The 15,898-nt window shown below is 48.5% G+C and overlaps 1 protein-coding gene and 1 long non-coding RNA gene across 2 annotated transcripts; one reads left to right on the forward strand and one right to left on the reverse strand.

Annotated features, from left to right (window-relative positions):
* Positions 1 to 846: 846 nt before the first annotated feature.
* LOC120609583 (uncharacterized) lies at positions 847 to 4,864 on the reverse strand. The gene is made up of 2 exons (XR_005654803.1): positions 4,233 to 4,864; positions 847 to 1,514 (listed from the first exon to the last, which is right to left on the reverse strand). It is a non-coding gene; the product is annotated as an uncharacterized LOC120609583 (long non-coding RNA).
* PPIF (peptidylprolyl isomerase F) lies at positions 3,981 to 11,188 on the forward strand. The gene is made up of 6 exons (XM_039872215.1): positions 3,981 to 4,280; positions 5,574 to 5,604; positions 6,151 to 6,239; positions 7,963 to 8,059; positions 8,801 to 8,876; positions 10,177 to 11,188. Exons 1-6 carry the CDS (start codon positions 4,089 to 4,091, stop codon positions 10,310 to 10,312), a joined length of 621 nt encoding a protein of 206 aa, XP_039728149.1. The 5' UTR covers positions 3,981 to 4,088; the 3' UTR covers positions 10,313 to 11,188.
* Positions 11,189 to 15,898: the final 4,710 nt, after the last annotated feature.

Here is a 15,898-nt window from a genome sequence, read left to right on the forward strand (position 1 = left end):
CCTCTCCCTGCCTCCCACTGTGCTCTATTCAGAGCATGCTCAGGACTGTGGTTCCTAGAAGCTACAAAGGGAAGCTGATGCCTTCATACTGACTTCATGAAAGCTAGGAATGCCATGGGGGACACCCCCGAGCGTGCAGCAATCACACTGACTTGTTCGGAGACTCTGGCTGATTTCTGAGCTCTTCCGGGTTCCCTGTCAGATGCTCATGATAGATGCTCTCCTGGACCCCTAAATCTCCTCAAATAGAACCAAGAGAAATGAAGTCCAAGACCTCTTTCTACCTAAGGCACAGTGTCCCAGTGACTGATGCTGGCAATGATCATTCATGTGAACCCCACTCCATGCCCACCCCCTGGTTCTTCCTGAAAGGCTCTCCAGGGCACCCAGAACTTCAAGCCCAAGACAAACACAACATTCACCCCTGCAGAGCTCATGGGCTGCCTGGCAGAGGCATATTCAGCAGCATTTATAATCATGCTGCACTATAACTGCCTGTCCCCGTCCTTGTCCTTCTGTATCCCTAGGGTAAAGCTCAAGCCCGGCACATAATAGGTACTTTGAAAACATGTCTGCTGAGTGAATCTTGTGGAAAGGGCCCTAGTGAGAGTGAAGAGGGGAGTCTGACTACAGTCCCAGTTCTTTCCAGCTGTGTGACCATGGGCAAGTCCCTGTCCTCTGAGCTTCAGTTCTTTTACGTGTACAGTTGGAGATTAGAGCGTGCAAACCACTAGGTCAGAAGCCCCATCTAGGTTGTGAATATGTTGTTTCTGGCTCTTTCAGTGTTTTAATTTTATTTTAAAATTCATTCCCAGCACTTAAAAATTGAGAGATTTCCATAAAACCTAAAGTTTTTAGCTTTTATTGAACAATTAGGAGACTTGGCTATAGTAGACCCATAGTCTCACATACAGTAATTGGCTGGTCTGGGCAGTAGCTGATCCTTTAGTTGGGGTGCCTGGACACAGTGGCACTTCCCCTTACTCACCAGAGCCATACCCAGAATGCTCCATTTAGGTATGTCACCTGCAGACCCCCATAGGCATCTGAGTTTGCAATTCCTGAATGCCATCTCTGAGCCCAGCATGACCTGACTGTTCTTTGGCTATGTGAGGTCTAAAGACTGGTGTTACAGGATCCCCAGGTGATGAAAACTATTACACTGTGAATAAGAAGCCTCTTGGGATGAGTGATACAGTAACTGTTGTTCCTGAGGATGACACAGAGTCTATAAATAGTCTCAGAGCCAGATGAGTGCTGACACCTGGCTGGTCTCACCTGGGCCAGAAGTCTTCAAGGGCTGGACATATTTCAGTTCATAGCTCAGCCTAGAAACTGTCCCTATTCCTGATGCCACTGATGACAGTACAGGTAGAGATGACTTCACAGCTGAATCTGTAAGAGAAGTGGAACTTTTCTCTGGCTTAGGCAGGAAGGTAGTGATGATGCTTGATTTTCCAAACAGGGTAGAAGGAGTAACATGAGTAAAGGAGGCTGGTTCTCAGTCCAAGGTCCTAGGGATGAAGACATTGTACCATTAATGGATTCCCAGTTCTATCCAATAATGTTAGACCTCAGCCTAGCCTTCAGGGCCTTCTGTGATTGCCAGCACCCTCCCCCACCTACCCAAAGCCTTTCAGCTCACGGTCAATGTCGCAGCTTTTCCTTGAAGGTTCCCTGACCTCTCCCAGATCTGGGCTGGCTTTGGCTCATTCCCCCTCTGGAATCTCCTCTCCACATCTTTGTGTCTCTGCCCCTCAAATGCAGCTGTCTCCAGGCTAACCCCCCTAGGAAGACATCTCCCTGGTCCCCATCCTCCACAGCCCCCAGCCTAACTCCTCAGTTTCTATCTTACTGTGCTGTCTGTTCAAGGTTTGTCTCTCTTACCCTTTCTACCCTGTCTCACTAATCAGCTCTTTGATGACACTGAGAGGGCTGGACATATGCAATGATCCCTGATCTTGTAGTCAGATAGACCCCTCCCAGCTCCAATACTCCCCCAACTCTTGGGACCTTGCTTCCCCATCTGTAAAATGAAACTGCCTAGGCTGTAGTAGAGAGCAGATGGGCGGGCTAAGGGGAAAGGCTTTGAGAACTAAAGTGGTTAAGTGAATGAAGGCAGCTTTTCTTGGGTAGGGCTGTTCATACTTCAGCAGGGTGAGGGATAAACTGAGGCCCTCCAAGAACTTCCTTGAGGGACAATAGGGTACCACTGATCCATTTGGCATGGCTAAAGGCTGTGTAAGCTGAGGGCCTGGAATTGTGTAGGGTGATGTATAGGGTGATTCCTCTCTTCTTCTTTCAAATCTACAGTATGCTCTGATACGGGGGGATCTGGGAGATGTGTGGAAGGCCCAGATGGAGCAGGAGGTAAGCTTGCTCCCCACTCAGGCCTGTTCTCTTTCAAGGCACAATTATAAGAAAGGAGGAGCCATTCTCCAGGAAAGAGTGAGGCCCCATCCTGAGCTGGACCTGGGGACAAAATGGGCTCCAGGATGCAGCTGGGGCTTCACTGAGTGACGAGCCTCTCCTAGGCCAGAAATACAGAAAAGGAACCCGTGAACTTGCAGAAAAGGCCAAACCAGCATTCTCAAGAGGCTAACACACTCTGCTCTGACTTCATGAATTTTCTTGGGCCAGCATTTTGCTGTCCAGTTCCTTCCTAGGAACCAATTCAGTCTGGGCAGAAAAGCCCAGAGGTGGTCCCATTTTACGTCCACCTGACTCCAAGGCCCAGCCACCACCCCCTTCTCTGGCCCCTGAGACCTCTGAGCCTCTGCAGCTGAGACCCACTGCTGTCTGAGCCCCAAACCCTGAGCAAAGACTGTTTAGACTCTGTCCATCACTGATGCTCATGGCATAGTATTTAACAGTTGACAAATTCCTCTCTCCTGTTCATTTTATCCTTGGAACATACTTGGGAAAAAAAGCAGGGAAAGGATTATCATCACACTCTTATTCTCCAGAGGGGAAACTGAGGCCCAGAGGGGAAACTGAGGTCCAGAGAGGCCTGGCACAGGGATTCCAGGATTCTCCTAGCACTGGACAGTGCCTTCCTCTCTCTGGGTCTCAATTTCCCATCTGGAGGGTGCAGGTGTTGGTCTACATACTCTCTCAGGACCCCTGATTGTTATTCACTTACTTTGGGCCTCCCATACCTCCCACTTCTGTGAAGCCCACCTCAGCATGTGGGGTAAATCCCCCTTCCTGTGGATCCTACTCAGTTCTCTTTCTATTCCTGTCTTCCTTTTTCACTTTTCCTTGCACTCCCTATGTAATGGCCTCTGTGCTGTGTTATCTGCAGATTCGGTGCAGTCCATGGGAGGTCTGTTTCAGGTGAGTGGGGGTGGGAGGGGAGCCGGTAGCGGCTGCCCTGGTTGCACCAGGCCTGTCAGTCTGTGGGGTCGAGGAGGGGAAGTCAGACTCAGTTCTGGTGGAGGGCTGAGGGCCTGTGGGAGCATGACAGGCCCAGGCAGAGTTTCCAGTCTTGCAAGAAGAGAATCTGCAAACAAGCCTAAGCTAGGACAAACCTGTGGTCATTAGGAGAGGTGTCTCTGCCTGTCTCCTCCTGCCTCCCCTCACTCTAATCCCACCTCTCATCTTCAACTTTCTTCGACTCTTAGTGCCACCTTCTCTCCTGGTCTCTGTCTGCGGGTCCTGTCGGGGGGAGGGGTGGTCTATATAAAGGGCTCAAACACTTTTGTTATATTCAAATAAAAACATACAGATGCCCATATTTTGGAATTAACCACGTTTTAACATTTTTTTCCCCTTTCTAAAAATTTCATCTATTGGGACCCTCACAACCTGGAACCGGCCTTCTTTTGCGAGGTCGTGCCTGTCGCTCAGATCTCTGGCACTGGTGAAATTCAAAGGACTTCACGCTCCAAGGCCCTGCCGGCAGAGGTCGCCCGAGGACCGGTTCGAAGGGGGCGGGGCGGGGGCGGGGCCGCGAGAACTGCCAGACCAATAAAAGCGGCGGCGCGCGGCAGCGGCAGACTCGACCCTCCGGGCGCGCGTGACCTTCGCTTCTTTTATTTCCCCCTCTAGCACCGTTGGTCTCGTGCCCCGACCCGACCCGCGCCGTGATGCTGGCGCTGCGCTGCGGCCCCCGCCTGCTCGGCCTGCTTTCGGTCCCGCGCTCCTTGCCGCTGCGCTTCGCCGCGGCCCGCGCCTACAGCGGCAGCAGCGGCCGGGACCCGTCCTCTTCGGCTGGGAACCCGCTAGTGTACCTGGACGTGGGCGCCGACGGGGAGCCGCTCGGCCGCGTGGTGCTAGAGGTGAGACCGCTGGATTGCACCGCGCTGAACTGGGCGTGAGGGGCGACCCCGGGAAAGCCCTGGACCTCGTCCCGGCGCTGTGCCTGGCTCTCTGAGTGACCTTGCCTCTCGCTCCTGGGCTCTGGGCCTCAGTTTCCCTGTCTATAAAGAGGCGTCGGATTGGTCGCTGCCAGTATCCCTCCGAACTTTGGAGCAGTGGAGGCGGGGAGGCACGTGTGGAGGAGAAGGCTCAAGGTCAGATCGAAGACGGTGAGGGCCTGGCCCACTGGCCGGCTCAGGGTGGGCAAGAGGCTCCGTGACCTCATGGGGTCGGAGGCTAGACCCGAGGTGGAGGTCGGGATCCGAGTCCGGACGGTTAGGCGGAGCTGGGCGCTCACTTGGCCGCCTTTGCGTGAGGCGGGGCGGGGCCGCACTCCTCCCCTCGCCCCGCCCACCTTTCGCCTTCGGGCCTATCTCCCCGCGCAAAGGTATTTTGGGACCCGCTGCCTCACCGCAGTGCGATCTAGGCAGGCACCTGGCTCCAGCCACCAGGTGGACCCCAGGATGGCCCTCGGAATCTGGGCAGTGTGCCTGGAGCCCATCACCCCAACTCAAAACCCAGCCACCCGCTCAGGGGCACACTCAATTCTTGCCCCTGACTCTTTGGGCCATTTTTTAAAAAGACAAAGCAAGAAGCAAATAGTCCAGAAAATAACAGAGAGAGGAAGCTCTGTGTAGCCTTCAAGCTCGGCACTCTTTTGAATGAAGGGGCCTCAGTTAAGCCTGTTTCCTCTTCTGGAACATGCCTCCCTGCTCCTGTCTGTTTTAATTTTTTGGTGCTAAGGCGGCTTTTGAAGTTGGGAGGCAAAAGGCCAACTTGGATGGGGCTTCAGCCTCCCCTTACTGCTACTCATACTGTCTGTCTCTGAGCCTCAGTTTCTCATCTGCACATTGAGGAGCTTGGACTGACTCCTTCCCGGGCCCTCTCCAGGCCCTGAGTCTGATGCTTTGGGCCCAGCTATAGTAGCTTTGATAGTTCTGCCTAGGGAAGTAGGCCAGGATGACACTGTGAACTCTTCTGACAGGTTGGGAAACCAAGGCTGTCTCCTCCCAGCCTTGGGTTCATTTGGAAGCGGCTGGCAGAAATGATAGCTGCTTAGCCTGCCTCCTAAGTAGTGCTGGGAGTAACAGGAATGGAATAGTGCCTGGTGTTTTCTCAGTCTTCTTGGCCACTGTGGAGGTTCAGTGGTGAGAAATTTCCTTCCCCTGCTTCTGGACTGACCATCTTCTCTTGACCTTCTTCTCTCCCCACAGCTGAAGGCCGATGTTGTCCCAAAGACAGCAGGTAAGACAGTGCCTGGGGCTTCCTGAATCTGGTCTAGGTAGAAGAGAAAGGGGCAAGGCAAGGTGGGTGGGCTGGCAAGAGAAGTCTGGGCAAGGAGACCTGGGACCAAATGGGAGTTCTGTGTATGGCTCAGCCACTGGCTGCACTGGGGCAGTTTTCTGTCCCTCTCTGGGCCTGAGTGTTGGCCCTGCCCACCAGTCTGGTGGCTGCCTCAGTATCAGTAGAAGGCACATGTAAATTTCCCTGAGACAGCTTCCTCCCTCCTGCTTCCTGATGTGGCAGGATGGTGGTTTGCAGCCTTTGGATTCCCTGTCCACTGACGTGGTAGTGGAACAACCAGGAGTGTATGCTCTGCCACCGATGTCAGAGAATGTGACTTGTCCCAGGTTACACAGGCAGAGCAGACCCAGGGGGCAGACCTAGGGTCTTCCACGGCCTGCTTACCTGAGGGATTAGAAGGGATTCTGGCTGGAACAAAGTGTGGCTCCTGGAGTAGAGGCCTGGCTCTTTTGACCTCTCTTTTGACCTCCTTCTTTCCACCCTCAGAGAACTTCCGAGCCCTGTGTACCGGGGAGAAGGGCTTTGGCTACAAAGGCTCCACATTTCACAGAGTGATTCCATCCTTCATGTGCCAGGTACTGTGGCCCTCTCTGTGCTTAGGTTCCTCTTCTGTAGGTGAGGATAATAATGGGGCCACTTCACGGGGGTATGATGAGATTTAATGAGTGAGCATGTGCCTGGTGCCTGGAAAGTACTGAACTATAATTACTCTCTTGGTCTGTCCTCTTGCCCTGAAAGGCTTGAGCTTGTCTAGGCTGCCATAACCCTTCCCTGCCCCAGAAGTTAAGCAACAGGGCAAGTGGCAGGACAGCCCTGCCCAGCTGGATTGGGAAAGTTGAACCTGTGGAAAGAGCACTGGCATTGGGTATGATTGTGCATGGGGGGTAGGTCTTAAGGCTTTGGAGGAGCAGTGTATTCAGACTGTGTCTCTAACTGTGTCCCTTTTGTTACACTGAACACTTGACATTGGAGAAGAAGAAGCAGCAAAGAGAGAGAGATGGGGTATAGACAAGAACACACAGGTCTGGACTGGAGCTTCTTTTTCCAGAGAAGAGCATCTCTCTTGGTTCAATGAATATGTTCTTTAGTCATAGGTCTTGTCTCTTTGTTAGAAGCATTAGTATTGCTGTGTCAGAGGTTTGGGGTAGATGTTGACAGCACGAACTTCCCCAGGGGTCAGGACCCGAGCTACATTGGGGGTTGTCCTCTCTTAGGTCAGCCCCTGCTGGGTCAGGGGTTCATACCCTGAGGCCAGCAGATGTAGAGGCAGGGGTAGTCCTTTTAGCCTGAATTCTCTCCCCCATCCCCCTTACTCTGCCCTGATGACTGTCATCATATTGTGGTAAGTAGCAGTGAGTTGGACCTGGGCTTGCTGATGTGTCAAATGTGGCGAGTGCCTGGAGGGACAAGGAGTCTGTGGCGTGGGACAAGCTTGGCCAAGCTTTCTGCTGCAGAAGTTCCCAGCTCTGCCTGAGGCTGTAGATGTAGCAGGAGCTGAAGCAGGTGTCCTGAGCTGGGCTAGGGCCTTCTTCTGAACAGCAGCAGGCAAGGGTGGGGACTTTCGAAGCTGGAGGGCTCTGAGGCATGAGGTGGCGGCACCATGGGCCCTGTGCCAGGGTTTTGAATTGTCCCTCTTTAGGGACATCTTATTAGCATTTGTGGATGTTTCACCCAGGCTGGTCAGGTCACCTGAAGATCCTGTCTCAGGAAAACTGCAACATCGCCATGGCTGGGACTGGCAACCACTGGCTCTTCTGGCCATGGAAGCATCAGGCGAGCCCTGAGGAAGTTTGCCGGCCCTGGGTGGACTCTGTCTTGGGAATGCAAGGCAGAGGGAAGCCACTGGGCCTGGTGAGGGGACGATGTCGGAACAGGGAAGGGGCTCAGCATAGGGAACCGGCTCTATGCCAGCTGTTGCTGCTTCCCACAGAGCAGATGTGGAAATGGGAGCCCCTGGACACCTCTCTGTTTATCTTTTCAGAGTTGTGGGTAGAAAACTCTGGGTCACTAAGAATCATGTCATTGGGCATTAGATCTTTGAGGATCATTTAAAAACTTGCTCAGACAAAAAGTGAACGATTAGGAAACCAGGCAGAAAATGTTTAAACTTTATTTTATTTTTGTTTATTTTCCTTATTATTTTAGTAGTTCTTATGTTACTGGATGTTTTTTGACTGCTTTGCTTGAAGGGCTTCTGTCAGGGTGGGACTTGGGTGGATTGGGGGACCCCAGCAGTTCAGCAGCACCCTCCTGCTAGCCCTGGGTGGCAGTCACTCAGAAAGTACTCTGCACTTGCAGGCTGGCGACTTCACCAACCACAATGGCACAGGGGGGAAGTCCATCTACGGAAGCCGCTTTCCTGATGAGAACTTCACGCTGAAGCACGTGGGGCCAGGTGAGTGAGGGGTTGCCACTCCGTGGTCTGAGTTCTCTGAGTTTTGACCCGGCTTCTGCCATGGCCAGCAGGCCAGGGAAGCTGCAGTCTGGTCATTAATTACTCCAGGGGTCCCCAAACCCAGGGCCAGGACTGTTTGGAACCAGGCTACACAGCAGGAGGTTAACAGTGGGGCAAGTGAGCAAAACTTCATCTGTATTTGCAGCCGCTCGCCAGCACTAGCATCATCATCTCAGCTCCACCTCAGATCATCAAGCATTAGATTCTCATAGGAGCACCGGTCCCAGGTGCCGAAAAGATTGGGGACTGCTGAATTATTCAATATATAATGGTGTGCCTGTCTTCCTTAAGCACTCAGGTTGATTTGTTGGGTTTTCCTAGAGCTTTTTCATTCTGAGCTCTCAGTTTAAAAACAAACTATTCTTTGGGAACTTGGTGGGAGGGCCTTTAAGCAAAACCCCAGCATTGTGTCACATTTAAGACCCAAGGTACAATGTGGAAAAGTCTAGAGTTATTGCTCAGGGTCCCACTCCGGCTCTACCGCAAGAGCTTCCACAAGGCCCTTTCCTGCTGTGGCTCCGGAGGACACACCCTGGGAAACTGCTCGTCCGCTGGGCCCTGGTTCTCTCCTGAGCTCTAGGATCTTCAGATTCGAATGTCCTTGATGCAGTTTGAGCCATCTGCTCTTTTGAGTGAGATGCCTCCTGGGTCAGCGTGGCTCACTCCTGCTTGTCTTTATAGGTGTCCTGTCCATGGCAAATGCAGGCCCAAACACCAATGGCTCCCAGTTCTTCATTTGCACCATAAAGACAGACTGGTGAGTTCCCCGCTTCTGGATCCTGGGCCTCTACGCGTTTAGCTGGAGGAGGGCTTGAGTGCTTTCAGGGAAAGGTAGTTTGTGGCTAGACTGTCTGCTCTAGAACTGTAGCCCTCACCAGGCCTGCGTGTCTATATGAGAGAAAGTTCCTGAAAGGACTGAGAGAACTGTGGGTTGTTCTTGCTGCTCTGTCTTAATTAGGCTTCCTGTTGTTGCTGTTAGCTGGAATTTTCTCAGTGTGTTCTGCGTGCGCACATACACACACACACACACTCACACTCACTCACTCACTCACTCACTACCTTTGGGAAATGCTGCCGGACATACCAGTCCTCAAGATGGCCTGTAGTAGAAGCCCGTTTGCCTGGTTTAACCTGTTGTTCCCCAGGCTTATCTCAACCACAGAATGCACCTTGGGAAACGCTGTGGTAGACATTTGGATGTCACACCAGAGTTTTCATCAGGCATTAGCATAGGCCTGCAGCTAGCCACCAGCCCTTAAAGACCTCTTTCCCACATGCCCATGGGTTTTAGGGATGTCTTCCCTGATAAATATTCCACTAAGGGATAAGTTTCTCTGCCCAAAGTCCCTTGGGTCCCAGCCCTGGAACATCTGGGGTTGAGGGGACAACAGCTGGCTAGGAGCTAAGACTTAAGGCTCATTTCTTAGGACTTTAGGGAGACCCGGGTGGTAGGTGGACACTAGCCATCTCTAGCCTCCAAGCCAGAAGGAACATGGATGTCGGGGTTGGGCAGGTCGTTGCTGGCTCTGCCCGCTCTTTACCCCTAATAGATCCTGCAGTTCTTCCCTTGGCTATAACCAGTCTTGGCCTTGCTGGCACTGTGCTAAGCTGCATTTTAGATTCTTGGAACTCAAGTTGAGAACTGATCCAGACTTACATAGTTTCACCACCCTTATTATCTTGGCCCTCACCTCATAATTCATGACTGTTAAAATAGTTCCATTTATACGGACCTTTTTTTTCTTCAGTGTAGTTCAATATCCTATTATCAACCTGAGCAGAACAAGAATAACTCACTTTTGTAGATGAGGTTACTAGGCAGAGTCGCACAGTGAGGGAGAGGCAGAACATGCCTCAAAGGAGGCATCCTCATGTGTATTTTGGGGACTTCAGCAAGGCTTGATATCGGGAGCTTTGGGGAGTGGATCGAGCTTTTCAGTGTGAGTTCCTTTCAGAATTGCTGTTTTTGGTGGGCATTTCCGTGAGCAAGTGACCATGACATTGGTTGACATTGCACTACTCTTGTTTCTGTTCACCTGGCTCACCTGTTCTCACAGGTTGGATGGCAAACATGTGGTGTTTGGCCATGTCAAAGAAGGCATGGATGTTGTGAAGAAAATAGAATCTTTTGGCTCCAAGAATGGGAAGACATCTAAGAAGATTGTCATCACAGACTGCGGCCAGTTGAACTAACCCCCTGCGGCCAGCGTACTAGGCTGGCATCAGCTGCACATGTGTCGACTCACCTAGGTGGCTGCTTTGGGCTCCCAGCAAATTGCCCCGTCGAGTTGCCTGTGCTTGCTCCACCGTGGCCATGTGCTCGAGAAAGCCCTCTCAGGAATGTCAGACCTCCTCAGTACCCTCCAGCCTGTTCCGCGGGCCCGCCTTTCCTCATGACCCTGTTTCTGGACCCCTGTCGTGGACATCAAGTCACTACTCCTCATCACGCATCAGTTGTGATCATTCAGCCCAAGTTCGCCTATGCCTTGGACATTGGGGGGTGGTGATGGGTTAGCATCCAGTGCAGGTTCCTGCCTTGTCCTTGACCAACTAGGAAAGCCAGTTGCTGCAAAAAAATGCTGTTTTGTGTCTGTTTAATGGTGTCTTTCTAATTAGAATAATTTAATTAACAAGATTGCCTGGAGACGAAGCTGTGACACTATCCCATGCTGTGGTCTGACCTAAGTTGTTGGCCCAGGCCACAGAACTCCAGAGCATGGCCTCTGGAAACATGATCAAGGCTTTGTGAAGGGACTCGTGGCTGAGGCCTTTTATCCCAGCCACTGTGAATCCTGTCAGTTTGCTGCTGTTGTTTTCTGAGGAGAATCCCTGGGGGTAGAAGCAGGTGAACCTGGGAACAAAGCCACTGCGAACTGTGCCTACTCAATGTGAATCCCTGTGTGGAAAAGGAAATGGCCTGTGAGTGCCGTGTGCTCAGGAGAAAATAAACGTGTATTTCCTGGTAGGCTTTGATTTTTCTGTGTTAACTTAAATCTACTTTTTATGTATATAATATACTTTAGAAACATTTGTTGATGTTCACCTTAAATAAATCCTATTTTCTATAAAGACTGGTGTTGTGGTTTTAGGAAGCAGTGTCTGTAACCCAGCCTTTATTGAGTTACCCCCTGTCTGGTACTGTGCTGAGGGCATTTCCATGCATTGTTTTATTTAATCACCCCAGCCACCCATGAGGGTATTAGTATTGTCATCCTGTTTTACGGGTGAGGAAATGTGCTCAAACTATCTCAGCACCCATAACCTATCCGTGAGCACTGGCTCTGCCTTGAATCCCAGCTCTCCTTGGTGACTCAGCCTCAGTTTTCCTCAGCTGCACAATGGGGAAACAGTAATGCTCACCTCACAAGGTGGCGAGAGTCAGATGTGATGCATGTAAAGAGCATAGCTAAGCCTTCTGGAGTGACAAGGATGATGACATTTTCCATGTGTCAGGGTTTTAGATAAAGATCTCTAAAGGCGTGGACTTTACTATCCTGCATTTACCATTTAAGTTTGGAATTAACTTCTAGGTTTTTCTGAATTCACAGGGAAGGCAGAACAGGGGATAAGAGGAAAATTAAGAGCTTCCTTATAAACAGCCAGATATGGTACAGTTTGAATAACAGTTAATCGCATTCTGTTCACAATGTGACTAGAATGGTTTCACATTGGGGTCCCTGAATTAGATTATATGTGGTCACAGGGCCTTGTAGTCATTCTGAGTCAGTGGCCGGAGTTGGGTTATTTGGAGTATGGGGTTCCAAGTCAGGTTTTGTGAAGTCACAGGTTGATGCAGTCACTGAGTTACGGCTGGGATTGAGTCATTTGGAGTCATGGAGAGTTTCCATGAAGTCAGTTCACCTGCATGGATTGGGAGCTCAACCGGCCTAGCAGTTTATAAACAATTCTCAAGAGTCTTAGGGGTCCTCGGAGTAGAACAAGGATGGTGCATGGGCCTCTGAACCCCATTTTCGATAAGGTATACTCCATTTTTTATCATTGGGGCTCTTTAAGGAATTTCATTTGAATAATGGGATCTTGAGCCAAATAATAATTGGTAACTGCTCACCTAGTCCAGCATTTTACAGATGGGTAAACTGAGGGCCCAAGAGGGTCTATGATTGCCCAAGGTGAGCCTGCGAGTCAGCTGGCAGAGCAAAGGCTGGAACCTGGACCTACTAGTCCAGAGGTTTTCTGATGGAGGCCTTCCAGACCAGTCTGAGGTCACACTTCAGTCCCTGTGGAGTTTTCTCTTGACCTCTAGGGACTCTAAGGAGGCAGCAGTGCCTATTGACAAGTTTGAGGAATAGCCCTTTGAGACGTGATCTTTTGGCCCTGTAGTGATTTCTGTGGGATCTCAGGGTCACATCGCCTGTGGCTCTTGTGTGTAGTTCACAGAGCTTTTCCTTTTTAATGAGAGAGAGAGAGAGAGAGAGAGAGAGAGAGAGAGTGTGTGTGTGTACAGTTCTCTTTCTAGCACTCTGCACGGGGCCTGAGGCTGATCTTATTTCTTGTATAAAGCATGAGCCTAAGTAATATACAAACAAGATATTGACTTGTTGCTGGCACATGGTACCTAATGCATGAATGAGGCAGCAAGTCATACACATGCTCTCAGAGATATGTGATGCCATGTAAACACCATGTGTTTATCTGAAATATTTTTTCCTCAGACTTGTGATAGCTTTTCAAAATGACTTCATTACAAGGTCTCTCCCACCAGGCCTGCACTAGATGCTGAGGAGAAGGACTGGATACAAGTAGAGGACCAGGAGAGCCTGCGGTGATCCTTGCCTCCTGGAGAAAGACATGAAGCCATGCTCACTTTCTTAGATTTTTCTCTCCTAATCCACTGAGAGAAAGGAAATACTCTCTTTACCCTCAGGGAGAAGTAAAAACTCACTGGCTGGAGAAAAGGTAGAAGAAAAAATTCTATAACCCTCAGGGATGGACAAGGAACCATCCAGGGCCCAAGATCTTATATTGATACCAACTGGAAATCAGTTACCACTGCAGAAAGGGGCAGACTCACACCCAAGACATACCGAACACCGAGGCTGGACCACAACAACAGAGAGCCCTCCTGCCCCCACACCAAGCCTAGTCTACAGCTGGAGAAGAAGAGAAAGTATGGAGGGAGATACTTTCTATGTTCCAGAAAGCCAAGAGTGGAGTACAAACACTGAGAAAACCCTTCAGCACCCCAGCTCCATCTCAAGCACAAGGCACCACTACAGGAATTTGCACCTGTGAGGCTCTGAAGGCAAGGACAGCAACAACAAAACCCAAACCCAGCTGAACTCCTGAATGGATCAACTCAATTCCTCACAATAAAGACCTGAAACAAGAAGCAGCACTCCCATTTTCGGTGTGCATACCATATCGCTGTCTTCTTCTATTGTAGAGCAATGTTCAGCATTCAATGAAAAAAATGAAAAGGCACAAAAGAGAATGAAAACAACTCACTGTTAATAAGTAAGGTAATCAACAGAATCAGACTCAGATATAACCCTGTCAGATAGAGACATTAAAATAACTGTGATTAATATATTTAAAGGATCTAGTGGGAAAGGTAGATAGCATGCATGAACAGATGAGTCATAATTTTTAGCAGAGGGAAATGATAAGAAAGAGTCTAATGGAGATGCTACAAGAAAAAGATAGGATACCAAAAATGAAGAATTCCTTTGATGAACTCAGCGGTAAATCTAGCATGGCTGAGGGATATGACCATGATTTGTCAAAGGATTGTAGGTATGACACCAAAGTATAATCAACAACAAAAAAATAGATAAATTGGAATTTACCAATGTTAAAATTTTAAATGTTTGTGCTTCAGAGGATACCATCAGGAAAGTGAAAAATGACTGATACATGGGAGGAAATAATTGCTACTGGGGTAATATAAAATGGTTCAACTTCTTTGAAAAACAGTCTGGCAGTTCCTCAGACGATTAAACGTAAAGTTAACACATGACCCCGCAATATCACTCCTTGGTATATATCCAAGAGAAATGAAAGCATGTCCACACAGAAACCTCGTATACAAATGTTTATTGGAGCATTACTGATAATAGTCAAAAGATTGAAACAACCCAAATGGTCTCCATGGGAAAATGAATCGACAAAAGGTGGTATATCCATCCAGCGGAATATTATTTGGCTATGAAAAGGAATGAAGCACTAATATATGCTACAACCTGGATGAACCTTAAAAACATTATGCTAAGTGAAAGAATCAAGTCATAAAGACTATATAATATATGATTCCATTCATATGAAATGTCTAGAACAGGTAAATCTATGGAGACAGGAAGTAGATTAGTGGTCGCTCAGGGATGAAGGGGTAAGGGGAGGGGGAAGATCAGTGGCTAACAGCTAACGTTTATGAGGTTTCTTTATGGGATGATAAAAATGTTCTAAAATTGACTGTTGTGATGGTTGTAGATATCTGTGAATATACTGAAAAGCATTGTATTCTTCATTTTAAATAGATGAGTTATATGATGTGAACTGTATCTTAATAAATCTGTTTAAAAATCTGTATTAGTAATTGTGAGGATGTGTAAGCTGTTTCCTTGGGAGTCTTCCTGTTCCTTTAGAAAATAGTGAGATTTAAGCTCATTATGGAAGTGGTCATGGTGGGTGTTAGGCATCACCTTTGAAAGCATCTGTCCCAGGTGAAGTTATCACAGTGTTTTTAAGCAAAGAAGCCTATTCTCAGTAGGGTAAGCTACTTCTACTGGCAAGAGAGGAACAGGGTGACTTGAGGGTTCAAGTTGTTAGTTTTATTTGGATCCAATGAGATGTCCCCATTACAAATGTCGGGATCCCACTCTTTCCCAACAATGCCCTTCACTTGAAAAACTTAGTGAGACTGTGAATTTAAATGATGTTGTAATTCGTCAACCTACACAATTAAATTTTTGTTTTATTTTAAGTGGATCGTCCAGTGCCTACAAGAAATGAGAAAATCTTTTTAGTGCAATGGAAGCTTTCTGGTTCTCAGCCCATAACTTAAGCTGAGAATTAAAGGACATGAGTTTGCGATTTTCTTTTGGTAAACAATCAAGCATGCTCTGAGTAATTCATTCCATACCATAGTCCTTATGGTCATCATTACTGCCATGAATAGCCAAATGCTGCAGCCACCTGGCCTCCATGGCGCGTGCTTCTCTCATCACTTAATCATAGGTGATAGCATGATAAATTGTGATGTCACTACATGCCATGCATTGCCAGAATCCCATTTCCTGTTGGCAGGTAGTTTGTCCCTGCCTTCAAGTCCAAGAGCACAGCCAAATAAATCTCTAAATCCTATCTTTGTGGGGTTATCTCCCAGGACCATTCCCAGTGTAAATTCTATGTTGGATACGTCCAAACAGAGTATAAAAACAACACAGTAATTATAACAGGAGAAATTTAATATAAAAAAAATTAACCATCACATGGGTTTACCTACTAAAGGGAAAAGAGAACTCTGAAGAGTAAAGTGCTTCTCCTATGCTCTCTATTGATAAAGCTTAATATAATTCCAGGTGGCAAACAGGGCGATAAAGGGAGGAAGATTTAGAGTTAAGAGACAGTGGACCTTATGTGGTGCATTGAGCATTGCTTTCTTATCCGATCTGAAAATCTCTGCCCTTCAATTAAATGTCTAGACCATTTATATTTCATTTAATTATCAATATAGTTAGATTTAAATTTGCCATCTTGCTATTTATTTTTTCTTTGTCCTATCTGCTTTTTGTTCTCTTCTTATTTTCTTTTGGATTGAGT

The sequence above is a fragment of the Pteropus medius genome, unplaced genomic scaffold, assembly GCF_902729225.1.
Source record: "Pteropus medius unplaced genomic scaffold, Ma_sr-lr_union100, whole genome shotgun sequence".
Taxonomy (NCBI): Eukaryota; Metazoa; Chordata; class Mammalia; order Chiroptera; family Pteropodidae; genus Pteropus; species Pteropus medius.

Bases quoted from the DNA above. Each gene is read 5' to 3' on its own strand.
- PPIF (XM_039872215.1), top strand. From the start codon at position 4,089: ATGCTGGCGCTGCGCTGCGGCCCCCGCCTGCTCGGCCTGCTTTCGGTC. The intron at 4,281-5,573 runs GTGAGACCGCTG...CTCTCCCCACAG, and splicing joins TCGGCCGCGTGGTGCTAGAG to CTGAAGGCCGATGTTGTCCC. The intron at 5,605-6,150 runs GTAAGACAGTGC...TTCCACCCTCAG, and splicing joins TGTTGTCCCAAAGACAGCAG to AGAACTTCCGAGCCCTGTGT.